Below are 19,501 nucleotides of genomic sequence, written 5' to 3'. Positions count from 1 at the left end.
TATGAAAGTAACTTTTCGAAATTTTTATATTTTTTTTGTTGATTGTTTTCTGATAAAAAAAAATTTCGCAAGAAGCATTTGCATGGCAACCCCCCGGTTTAAACTAGTAGTTCGTGGGGGCCATCCCAAAAGGGGGGGTTTTTTTGGAAAATTTTTCCCAAAGGGCCCCCGGGAGAAACCCGCCCCATGGAAAAAGGGGTTTGGGGAGGTAAGGGGAAACAAAAAGGGTCCCCCCGGGAAAAAGTTTTTTCCCGGGGGCCGCCAATGCTGAGTAGGCCCCCGGTTTTTGCAATTCCTGTCCTTATACCAGAGCGTTTTGCACTTGGTGAGGCACCAAAAACGCTCGAGCAGACAACTATTGATTTGCTCTTGCTTTTTCCCCTTTTCCCCGGAGTTTTTTAGGGGTTTATTTCTAGAAAATTATTGCCTGTGGAAATGTCCAGTGCAAAAAAAGACAATTAGTTTTTTTTTGGGGATGAAACATAGACGGGATAGTGAAATAATGACTTATTTGATGATGAATAAAAACGAAAATTTGATATAAAGACTAAAAATAAAAATTTTTTAAAAAAAATGTATATATCTAAAACTCTACAAAATGTTTTTTTCCAAAAGAAAAAAATTCACCAAAACAACATAAATTGATGAAAAGTTTTTTAAGGTCAAAAATTACTTTGTTTGCTTTTAAATTTTTTAAAAGGATAAAAATTTTTAAGCTTTGGAAAAAACATTTTTTTTTAAATGTCAAGGTTTTTAACTGCAGATAGCTCGGGGGGGGATTTTTTTTTAGCCAAGGGGGGAATGGATTTTTTATATTTAAAAAAGATGGCAGACAGAAAAAAAGGCAGAAAAATGCATACGAAATTTTAAAACTTTTTAAAAACCCATTGTTTTCATGTAACAAAAAAACATAATTTTTAAGTACAAAAGTTTATAGCATTTAGCTTGACCATGCAGATGCAGTGACATTTTTCCCTTGAAAACTGATATTTTAATGACATTTTAAATTTCAAGGAAAAAAAAACCCCTTTTCCCCACATTGCTTACTGGATTTCTCAGTTGTTTATGTAAACCGTAAAAAAAGAAACGCTCACAATAACATTAATATTAACATAATCATTTTTTTAAAAAAAGGGTATAACCCCCCCAAAAAGGGCCCCACAAATTTCAAAATAAAATACAAAGCTATCTAATTTTTTTTTTGGGAAAAAAGCGCATTTAATTTTTTTTTTAAATTTAAATTGGGGCCCTTCTAATACTTTATTTTTTAATTTATTCCAAACTACTCTAAATTTGGGGGGGTGCTATTTTTCATTTTTCCCCCTCCCCCCCCCCCTTTTCCCCAAACCCAATCCAAGTTGCAACACGGTCTATAATTGTAGTTCCAAATGTAACTACTCAGACATAAAAATTAGCAAATTTTTTTTGTAAAGCCCAAATTTTTAAAAATTCCCTTTGGATAGAAATTTTTTTAACTAATTTTTTTAATAACGGGTTTTAAAAGTTTTTAAAAAAAAACCTTTTTAAATTAAAAAATTTTCAAACCATAATATTTACCCAAGTTAGTGTAGAATTTTATTGCAGATTAAATAGTAAGTTTTTAAATTTTGATGAATTTTTAAATTTGGGGGTCTGGGTACAATCCCCTTTAAAATTTGAAATTTTCAGTGTTAACTACAACTAAGTTTTTTATGAAATTATCTTTAAAAATTTTTCTAAATCTAGGAAATGAAAATTGACCCATAATTATTCATAATGGAGATTTTTAAAAAATTTGTTTTAAAATTTTTCCTGGTTTAGAAAATCTGGGAAAACCAAATTGGGGGAAAAAAATATATTTAATGACCGGGAAAGGTAAAATTTCTTTTAAAAAAAAACATGGGGGAATATAGACTTTGAATTTTACATCCATCTCAAATTATATTTACTTTTTAAATGATTCAGTAAAAATATGTTAGTTTTTTTTTTCCCTCCTTTTAAAAATTTACATTTCACAATAAAACATAAAATAAATAATACCTTTTTAAAAACTTTTTTTAGGGAAATAGCTTATTAAAAAAAAAAACAAAAATTAGAGTCTATTACTTTTTAAAAAAATGTGATAATTTCCATAAAAAACAAATCCCGAATTCAGTTTATTTTTTTTTTTTTTAAAATGTCCATTTCCCCCAAAAATTTAAATTTTTTTTTTTTTTTTACCCAAACCAAAAAAAAATTTTTGTTACTTTTTTTTTTCAAGCAAATTCCCTTGTAAATTTTGAAATTCGACTATGCGTTAGTGGGGTTTTTTTTTAAAAAAAATACAAAAGTTTTGTTTTTTTTATTTAACTTTTTTTAAAATTTTGGTTTCAATGTGTTCCCCAAAAATTTTTTTTTTGATTAACCATAAAAAAATTTTTTAAAAAACTGTGTTTGCAAAAGTTTTTATTTAGCCATATAAATTTCAGGCAAAGGTTTTTTTGGGAATAACAGGGAAAAACCCTAAAATACCATGTAAAATAAAAACAGGGAAATTAAAGGGGGTAAAGTTTTGGGGGTTTGAGAACTCAAAAAAAGTTTTTGTAATTTAGATGAAAAAAAGGTTTCCCCCCCACAAAAAAAGTTAAACAAAAAATTAAAAAATTTTTCTTTTAAAAACATTTAAATTTTTAAAAAGTACTTTGAAAATCTACTAATTTTTATTATTTTTGATTGAAAGAAAATTTTTAAAACTATTTAAAAAACCCCCGATAGATCGTTAGATTCCCCATAAATGTTCTTTTGTAATTTATTCCACAACACGTCTATTAATTCACTTGCAGATCAAACCTGATTGGGAAAAAAAAGTTGAGAAAAAATCATAAAATTCCCTTTTTTTTTAGGTACTGCATTAATGACATGAATCACTTTCTTATTAGCCCCTTTTTTTATTTTTTTTTTTTTTTTAGGACAAAAAACTTTTTAAAATTTTACTTAGTCCTTAAGAAAACCCTTTTCGCTGCCTTTTTCCCCGGGGTGACAGGAATTTTGGGTGGGGAAAGGGGTTTGGGGGTAGGGCCGCCTCCTATCGAGATCCTGGGAAAATTAAAGGGACTACATCCTTTTAAAAAAATCCCGGAAGAAGGGGAAAGGGCCCGCTCTAACCGCCCTCCCGAAAAAAGGGGGCAGCCCGTTAAAAATAAACAAAACCTTGAGGTTAGGGAACAAAAACCCCCCCAATCCAACAGCATCTCCCCCCAGTAACAAAACCTTTGAAAATTTCACTACAAATTTTTTTTTACACATTCTAACCGGGGCACTGAATTAAAAAGTAACTTTTAAAAGGAACCCACTTGTAACACATACCTTTATAAACTTTTCTAAAAGACAATCTTTATAATTATACAGGGCAATTCGTAATTTGGTTTTAAAAATACTTTTTTTCCTCGTTTAGGATACAAAAAAGTCAAACACTATCTTCTTTATTTACAAAACTTTTTTTATAGAATTTTTAGTTTTAAATTTCCTAAGAAAGAAAAAAATTGCAAATTTCTAAACAAAGGTACGATTAAATTTTTATCCTGGCGTAAATCCGAAAAACCGTTTCCTTCAAACTTTTCATCGTCAAAAATAAACTTTTAAAAAAACTTATTTTTTAAAAATAATTTTTAAAGCTGGGAAATATTAATTTTTTTCATTTTCACCAATTTTTTTTTTCCCTTTTAAAAAAATTTCTCATCTTTCCCCAAAACCAGAAAACATTTTTTTTTTGGGGAGGGGGGGGAGGGGAATCCAAAAACTTTGGGGGGTAAAACTTATAATGGGGAAACAAGAATTTTTTTTTTTTTAAAAACAATTTATGGAATCAAACAATTTAGGGCGGAATTTAATGTACAATGTACCTCTATATAAAAAAAAAAACTTACCCATACAACCATTAATATAAAAGATCACACTTAAAAATTTTAAAAAATTTAAAAAAAAAAAAAAATCAATTTTAAAATTCCATAAAAACATAAAATTAACCTTTGCTAAACTCTGTCCGAACGTAGTTTTCCATTGCCAAATTAGGCTTTCGATCCCCACTTTTTTACCTGCAGTTTATGCATTATTTACCCAGATCTCGTAACTTTCAAAATTGTTCTTTTGAAGTATACTTACTTGACCGCAAAGGGGGTTACTGTTTGACTATTTATAACCCCCCGACACAATGGACCCCCCTTCAAATTTTCCCTTTTTAAAAGAATTGTTATTTTTTAAACAATATTTAAAAAAATTTTCTCTTTTAAATTTTTTATTTTTAAAAACATGTAAAAAATGTATCCAACAATGCAGGACCACGTCCTGCAGTTTTTAAAGCTTTTAACAGAACTTGGAAAAACAAGGGCCCAAAATTTTTTCCTTTTGAATAGCTTTCTTAACTTAAGTTTTTATTACAATACTTTACTAGGGTTTTTTTACAAAAAAGGGGTACGTTCTGTTAATTACTTTTAACATAATGAACAAAAAAAATGCCAACGAACAAAAAAATAGAGATTAATGCGTTATTGGGCCAATGGGCCTTTCCCCCCGCAAATGTGTTTAAAAAAACTTTTAAAAACGCAAAAATTTAAATTTTATGACACATAAAAATTTGGGAATTTAAACCCGTTTTTTTAAAACATTAAAAAAATTCAATAGTTTGTTACCTTAGTGATTTCAAGCCCTGGGAGCCACCGGGGTGGGATGAAACCCAAAAACAATTCGTACAGACCATCATAACTCTCCACAGCCCCTCAGCTCCATCCACTTCCCCCCGGGCCCTCAAGCCATCTGTCTGCTGTCAACTGTCCCCCTTCTCCCTCCACTCCGGGTACTTCCAGTCAGCCAGCTGCTCTCCAGGTTAGGCATTTCTCGTCTATTGGACACCTTCAGAGTCGGTCCAATTCTCTCTATTGCGGTAACATTCAGACCATCAACCGCTGGCCCTGTAAAAGATACCAGGTCTCTCACTTGATAAGAGTCACTTTGCGTTTTATAAGCCGTCAGATCTACCAATTATTTTGTTTACCAAAAAGTGTTACGCAATTTTCTTTGGTTATGCGATACACATGAAGAGCTTTTATTCCAATTTTTGGGTGATAAGCAAATAGTATTATCTCTGAGAATCACTACATTAAATTTGTACACTTTTAAATCAAATCGAATAAAAATACTCCACCCAAACAAATTTTTACTAAAAATAATAAATTTGGGGCATTAATTTATTGCCTCTATATTTATTACACAGAATTAAATACTGCAATAGTGTGGGGAATTTATATTTTATTCTTTAAAATAACTATTTAGAACTATACAAAAACATATATATTGTTTATAGTATATTAGACGTTCAAAATGTACTAATTTTATAAAATATGATAGATAGAACAGAATTTTAAAGTTTCCTAAAGTCATGAATTTTGCATCAAAAAAGGGCATTGTAAATTCTTTTTGTAACCACATTTTAATTTGCATTAAAAATTAAAAGAGTCAACTTGAAGAAATGAGTCTAACAAGTATCCAACAAGCAACAAACATAGTAACAAGCAGGCGTCTTCCTTTTTTTTTTAGAAGATCTATAATTTGATATTGATTTGCTAGGTTTATCAAATTAGGCGTTCTTGTCATTGGGTATAAAAGTTAATCATTAAAAACAAATCACATATGTTTATTGATTTATGTAATAGCTATGTAGTACACTGTGCTAAGTAATGTGGTGGATTTAATGAGATATTCTCAAACCCAACAATAGAGTAAATGAGGAAAAACAATTAATTTTAAAAACTGTTGCTCATCGTATATTTATGACTAATTACTGTCATGGGAACTAATTACTGGTAAGGCTTGAGTTTCCTCCCTCAGAGTAAAAAAGTGATTGATTTATGAGTATGCGTTGGTAATTGTATACGGTATGGCATCATTTAATTATTAACATGTTAAAATTTATTCTGCATTGAGTCCTCAATACATGGATCATACAAGTCAAATATATTCGGTACAATGTGAAAATAAACTGTAACTAATTTTACTACTTTGTGTGAAATATTAAAACTTTACAGTTTCATTCACACCTTTTTATCAACAACATTTGGATTCTTTGAACCACAAAAACTTCTGTTCTGCCTTAGAGTATAGTTTAGATCGATTTTTCTTTTACATCTAACAAACATTACATTTGTAGAATCTGTATAAAAATAAGGTAATGTTATAAATTTGCGATTCACGAAAAACTGAAAAACATGACATCCATGTTAGATGAAATATTGTGTATTATCTGTAACACTTTTATTCAAGATCAAAACTTTTCCTCCCTTCCTGCATATTTCTTCAACGGGTTACCCATATGAAGATGAGAAACGAAAGGATGCATAGTGTACTGAGATTAACATATTATATATATTTGTTTACAGATTGTTTTACCCAATGGATCACGTAAGTAATCTAGCTAATAGCTAGAAACTTTTGACACAACTGGTCAAGATGGTTTACCCAATTATTAAGCATATTATTCTAGCCGCATAACAAGACGTAATTTTCACATTATCTACATTAATTGTGTCAGAGAAAATATTTATCTATCAGTTTTATTATTGTTCACTGATAAAGATTTGACTTTGTTCCATTTCAGAGCTTTAATATGGTTAATTTTGGACTTTATATTTAAATTTTTGTAAATTTGTCACTGAAAATTTTTTTCAAGTGCAGGATTGCATATAAAAAAGATGTACATACATATTAGAAGAAAAATCATGTACGTTTTTATAAAAAGAAAGGGGTCCCAGTACTGATTCCTTGGTGGGTACACCAATTTTGAATTAGGAATTACTTGTATTCATATAATAACATGTTTGTGCTATCCTGTTACTCATTACTGGTTAGTAATTTTTTGTCTCTGATGTTCTTGGAAACTAAAATTCTTGGTGGAATAATATCCTAATTGTAATGCACCAGTAATCTTTTCTCTCTTGAACTGTGCAGTCGCTAGTAACTAGCTGCTGAGCAAGACCTTGCGCATCTTGCCGTAGTAATTTTTACATTTTTTTGCATTATAAATTAGCCCTTTTGTGCTACTGAAATCTATTTTGAATGTATTGTAAAAGTAAATTGTTAAATATTTCAAGTAAATTACCTATGATGAAGTTTTATTTGACCAGATTGAAATGAATAGAACTTATGGTGGTCATCCATGGTACTGTGACCGTAGTTTACATGGTCATGATTATAAGTTGCCTCTGATTGGCTTATCCGGTTGCGTTTTTGTTATAGGCGGAGTTGGTGATCCTATTTTAGTCCCACTTCGAGGACTATACATACTTCGAAGTCCACTTCAAATCTTAATTTGAGTGCTATGTATACTTCAAGTCCCATTTCGAGTCCTTCGGAGACAATTCTTTCTACGATTGTTAATTATTAACCTTGATGATTAACAATTCTTCACCTTATGCTCTTTAATCAGCAAAAGAGACTTAATTTGTATTTTTGATTTTTAAATTTTTTTAGTGTAATAAAAAATTTAACTTTAATTTAATAAAAGGTTTAAAAATATGTAGAACAAAGGTGCTTAAGTATCTTCAAAGATACATTGGAAATAATCAACTGGTTTATTAGGAAACCGGTGACCAAATAATTGTTAAAAACATAGTAACTGTCAGCAATTTCACAAGTATCATTTTTAAAACTATTATTATTGTTCAGTAATGTTATTATACTATAAGTGGATGAATTTCCTCTTATAATACTATTGACTAAATGCCACAGTTGTTTTGAATTATTACTGTATTCTTGGAACTTATTTTTTTTAAGTGTAATATGTGTTTAGCTCTGTCTCACCTATGTTGATTAATTAGCATGCAATTTAATCAAAGTATTTCTGTATTCGGTTTATGTTGCAGGGGTGTATTTTTAAAGATTTATAAAAATCGTATCTCTAATCGTTTTAAAAGCCTTAGATAATTCTAGCACTCATCCAGGTCTTTAACACTTTAGATTTAACATTAGTTTTTTCTAGGTTCATCAGTGCATGTTTATTGTTATGGATTACAAGGTAGATAAATTATCATAAAACACAATTAAAATTTCCCAAAATTAACATTTCCGAAATATCCAACCAATTAGTCTCAAAAATATCAACGCTAAGTCATTTCTAATCAATTAAACATCTATGATGAACTCTTTCTTTCTGCAGTTAGTTCCAAGGTGAGTGAAATCAAACAATGCTCGCCACAGATCTATGGTCAGTTACATTTGTTTCTGATCCCCTGTGAGCTTTATAAACCCTTGAAGCTTAACCATATGCTGGTCTGATACATGAAGGAAGAACTGCCTTGCACTCGATTATCTAGTGAAGTTGCTGAAATCCAGAATAGCCCATTGAATCCAAAAATTCAGCACTAAAGCTATTTTCTTATTTAATTGGTAATCTTAAAAATCACCCAATCATATAATAATATGAACAAAATTCCTTGCCAATGGTAAATTACCAACGGTACAAACCTAAAAACATAAAAAGAAATATTATTTAAATGATATAAGACCAAAACCATATCACAACCAGTAATATCACATTTCACACAGGACCGATGTTTATACATGCGGTATAAAACAATGACACCCCTACTTCTCACGGCAGAGTTGCGAGATGCAAATATTATGATAACTATTTATATTATACGAAAACGACATTCCTTTCTCACTTACCAACCAAGCCTCAGACATTACAATTACTTTAAGAGGTTTTAAATGCAAACCATTCATATTCAACAATTAAATGAATCAAAATTTGTTTTATACCCCTGTTTATTTGTTGTGCCACAAATAATAAATTCATATTTCTCACTATAAATTCGATTTAGTGCTCTCTAAAAAAAGTGCTGAAACTGTTTTATTATTTATAATTTTAAAACATTTTTATCATTAAAAAGAAAAACAGTAATCATTATATAAAAATTTATAAATCATAATAGTAATTGAACCATTATGAAGTTATAAAACAAATTTTATAAACAATTATTATAAACAAACTTTACAGAAAAAAAATTACTCCACTTGCATATGGTTACAGTTAGAGGTTACATTTAAGACACATTTTCTGACGCAATAAAAATGAGGGCCATACAAACAATTTTTTTCTTATTAAAATTACTATTCTGTTACACCAAATTAAAAATCAAATTTTTCTTCCTTTGCTTAAAACAGTACAATGCATTATTATAATCAGAAAAACAATGTTATAAAATAAAAGTAAAAATAAGACTTTCCAAAACAAGGACATATTAAAAACATAAAAATAAAAAAGAGAATCTGCAATCCTTAATAAAGAAACACAAATACCAATTATGTGTTGAGAAAATAATTTTCATTTTCTGCAACATGGCAATAAGAGTCTTTTGCTTTAAGTGATGAAAAGGCTTGCAGTAGGACCATGGTAGTTGGAGAAAATTAGAGTTTTAAGTTATAAAAGTGGATGGCACAGATTATGTGACTGAAGTTATCATTAACCAACACAATAACTATGTTTGAATCCGACCTTAGGTCAATCCTCACAAGCACCAATGACAAGTATCCATGACAAGCACCAACGACAAGAATCCAGTTTCAGAAATAGCTCTGTTCAAACTTAATTGTCTGTTTGCGAGAGGGACCATGGTAGTTTGATGAAGATAAGAGTAAAAGTATAATATTGTTTGATGTAAGATATTACAGTGACTGAAGTTATCATTAACCAACACAAGTAGAATGTTTGAATTCGACCTTTGGTCAAATCCACACAAGCACCAACGACAAGAATCCAGTTTCCAGAAGTGCTCTGTCCAAACTGATTTGTCTGTTCCTCTGTTGAATATTTAATCATTAGCGTTTTTTCACTTTGTTCCAAATCCCTGTGGTGCTGGTCTATTTTGTACTGCAATTGTGTCTCTGTCCTTCCTCATGAATATTTTTGAGTTTTATATCCATCATAGGTACTGATAGTTCATTTTACATATTTTTAATAATAGAAAATGTTTTTTGAAGTATTGTGTTAGAAGTGTTCATTAACAAAATCGTACACCATACTTTATGACGCATTCCTCAACAAAATACTGAACGCTTTAACTTGCCCTCTTTTTTTAGAACACTGTCCTGTTTCTGCCAGTTACTAAATTGAATGACAATAGGGCAGGGGCCTTTTGTGTATTTTTATGGCCAGTTTGTTGTGCGGGGCCTGAGATGTCCTGATTAAGGGACTATAGTTTCATCCAGTAGCAATTTGCCATACTATTTACCAGATTCAAAACATTTTCACCGGAAACTCAGGAACACCATCTATCTGGAGGTGGCTGTTCCGCCCATACTGCTGTAACTCCTTAATACAGAAATTTTTATTTGTTCAACTTCTTTTTCTTATAATTTTAAAATTTTAGCTTACTTAATCCTTGTTTTGTTTTTCTATTTCATTTCATCCGATTTTGCAAACAAAATTTAGTTTTTCCACGAAAAACCATTATTTTTTTGGAAACAAACATAAACAGAAATTTCAAATTTCATTAAATTTGTCAGCTCACAACGGATTTTCAACTGAATTTTTCAATGTTAATGCCGACATTGTTTTTCAGTTTTCTTCTCTAAAATTTCGAAAAAATTCTCTGGAATGTTCTGTTTACTTTTGTTTCAATGTTTCCCCCGCAAACTAGTTGTAGGAGTACCAACTGAAAAGTCAAAACTTATTAGCTATCTTCTGATAAATTGAGGTCCGAGTCTGTTCTTGATCAGCTTCAGCTATCTTTCTGCAGCGCATTGTCACATCGAGAAATTTACATTCTTAACCCTACAACTAATTAGAAAAGCAATCTTTTAAGTTGTTTTTTAAACATAAGTTAATAAAATCCAATTTTTTTTACTAACATGGTTTTCACTTTGTTCATATTAATTTTGAAACTGGTGGGAAAAAGTTTGAATTTTAAAACTTTTTAGTCCAATTTTCTTTAAAGATCTTCGTTACAGCGTCTATTAGATTTGCTTGCTGCAAACACCTCATATTAGAGAGCTTTAAAATATTACTAAATTTTAATGAAAACAACAACTTTTCCGAATTGTTTATTGTTTGGACGAGGCCTTTCGAAACCAAAGGTTTTCATTTTTCAGCAACCACAAATGTTAAAAGCTTAACATTAGTAATATTAAAGAATTTTTACCAATTCCCTCCAAGAGTTTTTAATTAGAAGCATTCCAATTTGTTAAGGAACCCAAACCTCGAACAATAAATACTTATCTTCAAGCCTCTTTAAAAAGGGCCCACCTTCAAGTTTATCTATGACTTTTATGAAACTTTGGGTCCCAGAATGTATCAGATAGGGTTAGATCAACTTCCGGAGCTTAAACACAAGTAAAAGGAGCTTAAATGTAAACTTTGTTTTTCCATTTAACATTTTGATTCAATACTTTAACTTCATAATTCTAGATAGTCAGTTAATTTGGCAGCTTTGTGCCCATACTGCTTGTGATTTGAAAACTTGAAACTTTCATGTCTCTCGTTGTGTTTTTACAAAAAAAACTAAACTATATGTTTAAATTAAAATTAAAATTTAGCATTCAACTTCTTTGCAAACAAAATGTTTAGTCCTGTTTAGTCTAATCAAAACCCTGTTTTTTTGGAGGAAAATGTGTGTTAGAGAAGGTCATATAAGATTTCAAAAATTGTGTTGTTGTGTACTAAAATTTAGTAGAAGAAAGTTTAATTAATTTAACTCCTTCCTTTTACTTACAAACTTTATCAAAATGATTAATTTTACAGCGGAAGTTAATAGAGTTTCATTGTTAAATGTATTTAGTTAATCCATTATAATTTTTAGGAGAAAAAAAAATACAATATTAAAATTGTGTGTGGTGGTGTAAAACCAAATAAATTCTAATTAATTCTATTTCAATTTAAATATAAATAGACTTAATATGAAGGGTTTATTTGGTTACAGTACATTAAGCAAAAAAAATAAAATTAAAAAATAAAAAGATCAAATTCAGCAAAAACAACATGGTACTGCATCCAAAACAATGTGATTATTAGCTATAGCATATGTACACAATGAGGACAATGAGGAGGCAGTTTAGCTGTTAAATATACAATCAGCTGATTATTGATCAAGTAGTTAAAAGAGATAAATGTTCTAGTTATAAAGATAACTGTTCTTATTTTTTTTTTTTGTAAAATCTTCCATTTTTGAGGTTATTTGCAGTTTTTTTGAACATTTATGGACACCAATGTTACGCAATGCATTTTTGTTTAAATACTCTTTCCAAATTTCTCTCAAATGAGATTATTTGAGATGGATTATCAATAGAAAATTGGTTACGTACATCCAAAAAAAAAACTAACAGTACAAATAAAAATTTATATAATATATATATTATACTCAAACTTCAAAGTTGATATAACGAGACGCGAAGATTTACAAAATTATATAGAAGTATATTGTATATATATATAATATAATTATACCAATATATAATATAAAAAGAACTTTATGGTTTTAGTAGATGTACAACCAATGTTATTGGTTTTCCAATCGCGCCATTTGAAACGAGTTAGATATTAAAAAGATTGAATAGGATTGTCTTTTTTTCCTTTTCTATGTATTAAAACTTATAAAACTTTACTAAATAAAATAAAATTATTAACTAAATTTACAGCCTAACATATATAAAAATATATGTGCTAAAGGACAAAGTCAAATCTGTTTTTGTTAGAGAAAATATAAAAAACAAATAGTTTTCCAAAATGAACCATTTAAACACTTAAAACTGGTTTGAAAAAAATTTTTATTGAGTAAAAAATTTAACTTTGATGTGTTGAATTGACCATTTTATAAAAAGAGTTGCAGTTTATATGAAGATAGTTACCATCCCAATAATATTAAAAGTGCTATTCAATATTTAGTCCCTTATTATATTTTCAAACAAGATGAGTGGGAATTCAGGTAATAATTAATATGAAAACTGGATCGAAAAAAAGGGCTAAGGAGCTACCTTTAATCTGTTTTAAAATTCAAAACACCTACCACGGTTGTATGCCTTGATAATAATCAATTATTATTAAGTTTGTTTATATAATCCTTTTAAAAAATAATATGTTATGATTGTAAGTTTGAGGACTGACATTTTAAAAGCATGTATTAATACATACTTTGTATGAATTTTACAATTCATTGTTAATTATATAAACTTCCCGGTAAGAACAAATCTGGTGATTAGACAATTCAACAAACACTGATTGTTGCAATTAAACACGGCGCTAAATTTAGAGATAAATAAAATAAACTAGTTAAGGAAAAAACACCTGCCTTAAAATTTAAATACACCACATTAATCAAATAGAGTTAAAGTAAACCAAATCTAGGACGCGTTTTTAATTGGTATAGCCTTATAAAACTAATATTAGATAAGGATATTAGATGATCTACCGATCAATGAAAATGTTGACAGCGGTTAGGATCCAGAAACAGCACAGACTTGCATGCACTTGATACCGTTACTGTTGTGGTTAAGTAGTGTGTACCTGCCCCGTGCTCTGGCCTGACAGAGTCCTTGGTTTAGGCCCGTCAACATTCGCCCGCGTCGCGTCGTCATCAGGGGGGCCGGGGTGCGGCGGGTGGGGGAGGATATAATATATAACCAAGGTTAAAGATTCTGGACATGTTTCGAATTAGTGTACGACAATTACCGGGATTGTGTTAACTTGGTGGCCAATCGGGAAATTTCCGCGAATTCCAAGCAATATTCGTAATGATTATGCATGTTATTTACTGTGGTGGATATTCGGTTGAGGGCCACACGCGTTTCGATCGCCCCGACGTGTTGAATAAAAAGTTGCATTAGTTAGACACGAAATCGTCTTCCCTGTACTACCTGTATAAGGGTCATTAACCCAACTAATAATCAATTGGTAAATAGTAAAATATAACAACATTACAGTTATTTAAAATTAATTAAACTAATAATAATAACATATAATTTACCGTAATATGACACTTGCATGTATATAACTTTCAACGAAGGTGTAATTCAAGGGAATTCGTCAAATTTTAAGAAACAGCACCTCTGATAACACAGGGTCAGACGCGTCCGCTTTAAGGAAGGAAGGGATTCATTAATATGTACTAAAACCTTGAATGACAACAAAACAGGAGGGGCCAATAATTTTATTTATAAAGGCTGCTCCACTGTACAGCAATTTTATTTTTTGGCCGTAATAAGTACGGTTTGTTAATATTTTTAGATACCATAAACATTTTAGGAAATTTACCCCAGGATAGATGGGTTTTTGTAACAAATCGGGTTGAAAACCCTCAAAAGGTATTATTTTAAATTTTTAATGAAAATTTAAAAAAAAACCTATTCTTTAAGTAAAGTAGACATTTAAAGTATCAAAAGGCTTAAAAAACATGAAATGATTTTTATTTTTCTCGCAGTATTATATTTCCTTTGAGTTGAACGTATTTTTTAAAACAAAACCAACCATCATACGCGAATGAAATGTTAAATCGACGACACTCTTACGATTACCATACTCCCCCCCCCCCCAAATAAGACCCTTTGTATTGGCGACTTTTGATTATTTTTTATATTAGTTGGATATATTGTTTTGAGCGATTGTTGTCTGGCGGTGATAATATATTATTTATGTGTCTTTCATACGGTTTTAAGGTGTTAATCGAGCTAGAATAAAAATATAAGCCTAATCTGAAAAATTAAATCTTTTTAATGTTTTGAATCATTTCGATACCGTCCCATTTCTCGATCTCTTAAATTGATCGTGTCTAACGATCCAATCTCTGTCTTTGGAAAAAGTTCTCTATTTAAAATTCCTTTAAAAAAGTTCAGGTTTTGTTTCTATATAGCTTACATTGGATATCGGCTCCTGGGACTAGGGGCAAATTTCTTTGCTATCAAAAATGAAATCAGGCAATAATAAACTTATCAACTTAAATATGTTTGCATTAGACTTATAGTATTTTGGGTCTGTCGCGGTGCAGCCTTGGTCTTATTGATTTGTTAAAACAAACGCGAGGACTGCTTAATGTGAAAAGCTTCCTCTAAACATAAACAGGATACGTAGCAGAAAAAAAACATTTTTTTGAGGGGGGTTTTAAGACAAATGATATTTTCTCCGTTTGTGGTCAAAGAGTAAGGCTCCAGTCAGTTCCTTGACCCGTTTCTTTGTTGAAGAAACGATCTTTCCAGAAGTACACGTCAAGTAGTAGTACTGCATTATGTTAAATAATAATAATAAATCGTTTTACTAAAAAAAGGAAATTGGCAAAATTCGAAAATTGGGAGGGTCAGGACCCCTTGGACCCCTCCGCTAGGCCACGAACTTGAACAGACATATGATTCTTTTAAGCGAGTAACATTTATGTTGTTCCTAGTTATTGTACCTCAAGAGAGATCTCGTCTTTTATTTAAATTTCCTCATAATGTGCTCACAGTTAAAGATACAAAACCGAAGTTCTTACCGGAATGGCGTCTGTAGCGCTATCCTACCGGGGCCAGGCTCTAGCACTACTACCGACATGTCTCGCACACTATTCTGCGATCCATATATAGATTCAGGCAGGTTGTATAGATTCAGAAGCGTGCGGAGACCATGTTCCGTCCATATTGGAACTCTTGCAGTCTCTGGTCCTGTCTGTACTTCAGTAATGTTACCTCAGCTTAGGTAACCGTATCTCAAATGAGGCGTTCAGGACAGTACAGAACGCAGTTATCCGCCTTGTGTTTTCTCTGAGACATGTATCTCGGTTAAGAAGTGCTGGTATGGATATCTGATAATGGTTGGTGAATAGTGTTAGCCAATTTTTAAATGTGTATTGAGTGGCAACACAAAGTTACAAAGGTAATCCCTTCCTTAACTGTGATCAACTCGCCTCTTTCGATTCTAAAAATTAGATACATTCTCTTGATTAAATTCGAGACAAGACATTAAGAAAATTGGAAAAAAAAAAAATCATTTTTTTTTTCTCTAATTCACTTCCAAACAGAACTACATAAAGTGGTCAAAAGCCAATGTCTTGATTTTCTTCACTTAACAAGATTCGAATATTATACATGATACATGTTACTTATGTATGTACTCATGAGGGATACTATTACATGCTCTCATTAAACTAGTAGCAGTTTAGGTCTACACATTTTCTTGTCCTATTATACACAATTAAAGTAAGTTTTTTCTTGGATACTATTCGATTAATTATTACGTTCAAAATTTTATGCATTATTTTGTCTTGTATTAAATTCAAATACAAATCTAATATATAAGTAAGTAATCTCCAAAAATTCTTTATTGCTGACATTTATATTGATATGTTTTTATCAACCAGGTATTAGAAAGGTCGATTTTCTTACTCCAATCAATTTTGTTGTTTCAAATTATAGGACTATTAATTTAAAATTCAAAATTTAAGCGCTCTGTTGTGTACAATATGTTTAGTGCACCTGCTTTTTGCCTGGAAAATAAACAAATTAGATGCTTTATCAAACCGAAAGCATGCAACAAAATAATTGGCCTGAAGGAACCATGTCTGTTCTAATTCTAAATGAAAGGATTTCTTGTAACTGTAACAAGTGGTTGCAACGTGGACCGTATCAGTGTAGGCAGGTACGGGTTGTGGCGTCAGTGGACAGTTCAAGGTCGAATGTGGATCCTGGCAACACGACAGGTGTAACCACTTCTGTAAGTCCAATGTGGACCAAGTGTAGCCAAAGTGGCGCAAAATATCATGAGTTATTTTTCACTAGGTTTTTTACACAAAAACATATTATAAATTATCAAGAACGGGCCCAGTGGTGTAATCTATCTAGCCGTCCTGGCCTCTGACAGCATGAAACTAACCAAACTAAAAAGTTACCTTGACGCTAAAATATGGGAAATATCGCAAACAAACATAGAGAGTTTTTTTGAACAAAACGCTTTTTAAAGTTTTAAATCTTTTTTTTTTATAGACAAACAATGCGCTTTTTTCCAAACATTATAAGTATATCTTTCAAAAGCTTTGTTGGCATCTTATCCACGTTTCTCACAGATTCGCTTTAGGAAGAACAAAACCTCACAATATTGGATAAGGACCTGATATTACCGTCAGCATTGATATGGTTTTTAAAACTGAGTTTTTGTAGGAATACCTTGGGTCAAACAGTTGTAGGTCATTACCAATCTCAAATTATACAATACGTCATAGTTTGACCATTTCGGAAAATCTTCGCGAAATTGGACGGAAAGGGTGAACAATTCTCATTTTATTCATTCAATTTTTGATGAAACTACCGATCTTCAGGAAATTTGGGCTAATTCGCTATTTTAGGTAAGGATTCGTCAATGGTGAGGCGATGCGGAGAAGAGTTGATTTTTGTGAGACGTTTTCAGCAGATACCACTGGTCTAAAACCATTTCCAGAATGACTGATACATTTTTTAAGAAAGTGAGGGCTTTGCACAGAAGGAGCTCAGGACTATGTTTAGGAAGTACACTTTGCATTTCGAGGGTAGATCAAAAAGGGTAACGTCAGGAAAGCTTATATGCCATTAATTCACGACTTTCCATGGACTTTTGCAGCAAAAAGGTATGCCCCTGGTACTTGATGAAATTTTACATGTGGGCGTTTTATTAAAAAATCAATGCCATTAAAGAGCAGCAATAAATTAAAGAATCCGAGTTTTTAAAGATTCTCTGTGAAAATAGGGGCTCAGAACACAAAGGGTCTCATTTGCAGAACCTTGGAAGATGACACCTTTCAAAGTGAAACAAGTTTGAATCTTTTATGCCATTTAAAAAATTTATCACTTTGAATCAACAAAATTATTTATTCCGCCTAGTTGAAACTCCAAAAACGTTTTGTGTATCTGATTTTTCTAAATAAAGCCTAGCTGCTCAAAAAACTGTTGCAAAAGCAATGGTGTTACCATTTACATTTTACTAACCAATAACCTAATAGTTAGGGCTTCACACCACGTTGATGAATTGGTAGCTCAATAAAAACTCGACATATTTTGGCCTCATGCATTGAGCCATCTCAAGTCAGTTTCAGCATTCCACACCAAGGCTAAAAATATTTAAAATTATTTCATGGGCGTTAACATTTTTTTATACTCGCTGCGAACAGGAAAACGTAGAACGGTAGCTGTGACACCGGTTCATGGCAAGCCTGAGAAATACAATTAGTTGTTTTTGCATGGTTGATTTAGCCAGCCTAAGAGGGAAATGATTATCTTGTCTTTTTGTCGCCTATTGTTTGCAACGCTCTTCGCGTGCCTTAAGTGAATTTGGATGCCCCTTTTATTAAAACGTATTTAGATTTTAACTAGAAATTCATGTTTTCTTTCAACTGATTAGTTTTTGTTTGTATATAAGTAAAATTATTAACCCCACTACTGAATTAAAATGGTAAGTTGAAGAGTTATGACTCAGAAAGGCATATCAATCATAATTTTATATTTTTTGAATCCTTAGTTTGTAATTAAGTTTATTGGGTTGGTAAATAAAAAAACCCCCAAAAAAATAAAAAAGTAGATAGATGTAGGTTCATGTTCTAATTTTTAGATTAGTTTTTTATTTTTTTGGAACAACTGATATTTGAGTTTTTTTTTAAAAGATTAATCTAATATTTTTTGTTTTGTGCCATACCACTTGTTTTTGTTACTTGATTTCTGTATTAAACAAAACATTTTTACTTTTTCATGCATTATGAAATTTTGAATATAACTTTTCCATAATTTAAAAAAGCCTTCATTTTTAACGTTATTTATTTAACAGTTAATTACAGTAAAATTTTTGGGCTCTTTTTCAGTTGATTAATAAATATTTATTTTTTTTTTTTTTTGCTGTTTTTAAAAAATTTTTTTTTGTTTAATAATTTAAAAAACACTTTAAAAAATTTTCGAATATTTATAACGTTTTTAAATTTTAAAAATTTTTTAAAATATTACAAAAAATTCCCTAGTCCCCAAATGTTTCTTAAAACTGGGGGAAAAAGTTAAATTTTTTAAAAAAAATTGTTTCAATTTTCGGGGTTTTTTTTTTTAACTTAAAATAAACAAATCCTTTGTTTTTTTAAATTTCACGCGTAAACTATTCACCCTTTTTCCAAATTTTACATGGACATTTTTGGGGTTTCTGGTACGAATATAAACATATTCTTTTCTCAAAATCTAACCGGGGTTTGCCCCCAAGGTTTTTAAGGTTTTGAAATCCCTCTTGTCTCTAAAGTACAAATTTAATTAAACAGCCGTTAAATATAATCAACTTCTGTGTAAACTTTTTTTATTACACAACCATTACCCCTTATTTAATTTAACCCCTATTTTTTACTGGTTTAAATTTAAAAGTAAATTAACAACTTGATATAACAACAAAAACCCATTTAAACTTTTCTTAACACTTTGACACGAGTAAAAAGAAAAAAAATTTGAAAGAATATACTTTTAACATTTATTTAGTAACATTAAGTACTAATATCAAAAAAAAGTTACTGTATAATTTTTTATTAAAATTTAAAGA

At 30.6% G+C, this 19,501-nt stretch overlaps 1 protein-coding gene across 1 annotated transcript in view; it reads left to right on the top strand.

The window, feature by feature from the left end:
- Window positions 1–19,501, top strand: part of LOC124368275 (cytochrome b5-related protein-like) — a 76,582-nt gene that overhangs the window by 35,504 nt on the left and 21,577 nt on the right. The window contains 1 exon segment of the mRNA XM_046825549.1: window positions 4,730–4,839. Within this exon segment, the coding sequence (XP_046681505.1) occupies window positions 4,730–4,839 (110 nt within the window).

Source organism: Homalodisca vitripennis, chromosome 8 (assembly GCF_021130785.1).
Source record: "Homalodisca vitripennis isolate AUS2020 chromosome 8, UT_GWSS_2.1, whole genome shotgun sequence".
In the NCBI taxonomy this organism is placed as follows: domain Eukaryota; kingdom Metazoa; phylum Arthropoda; class Insecta; order Hemiptera; family Cicadellidae; genus Homalodisca; species Homalodisca vitripennis.
This window is presented reverse-complemented; position numbering and strand designations above follow the sequence as displayed.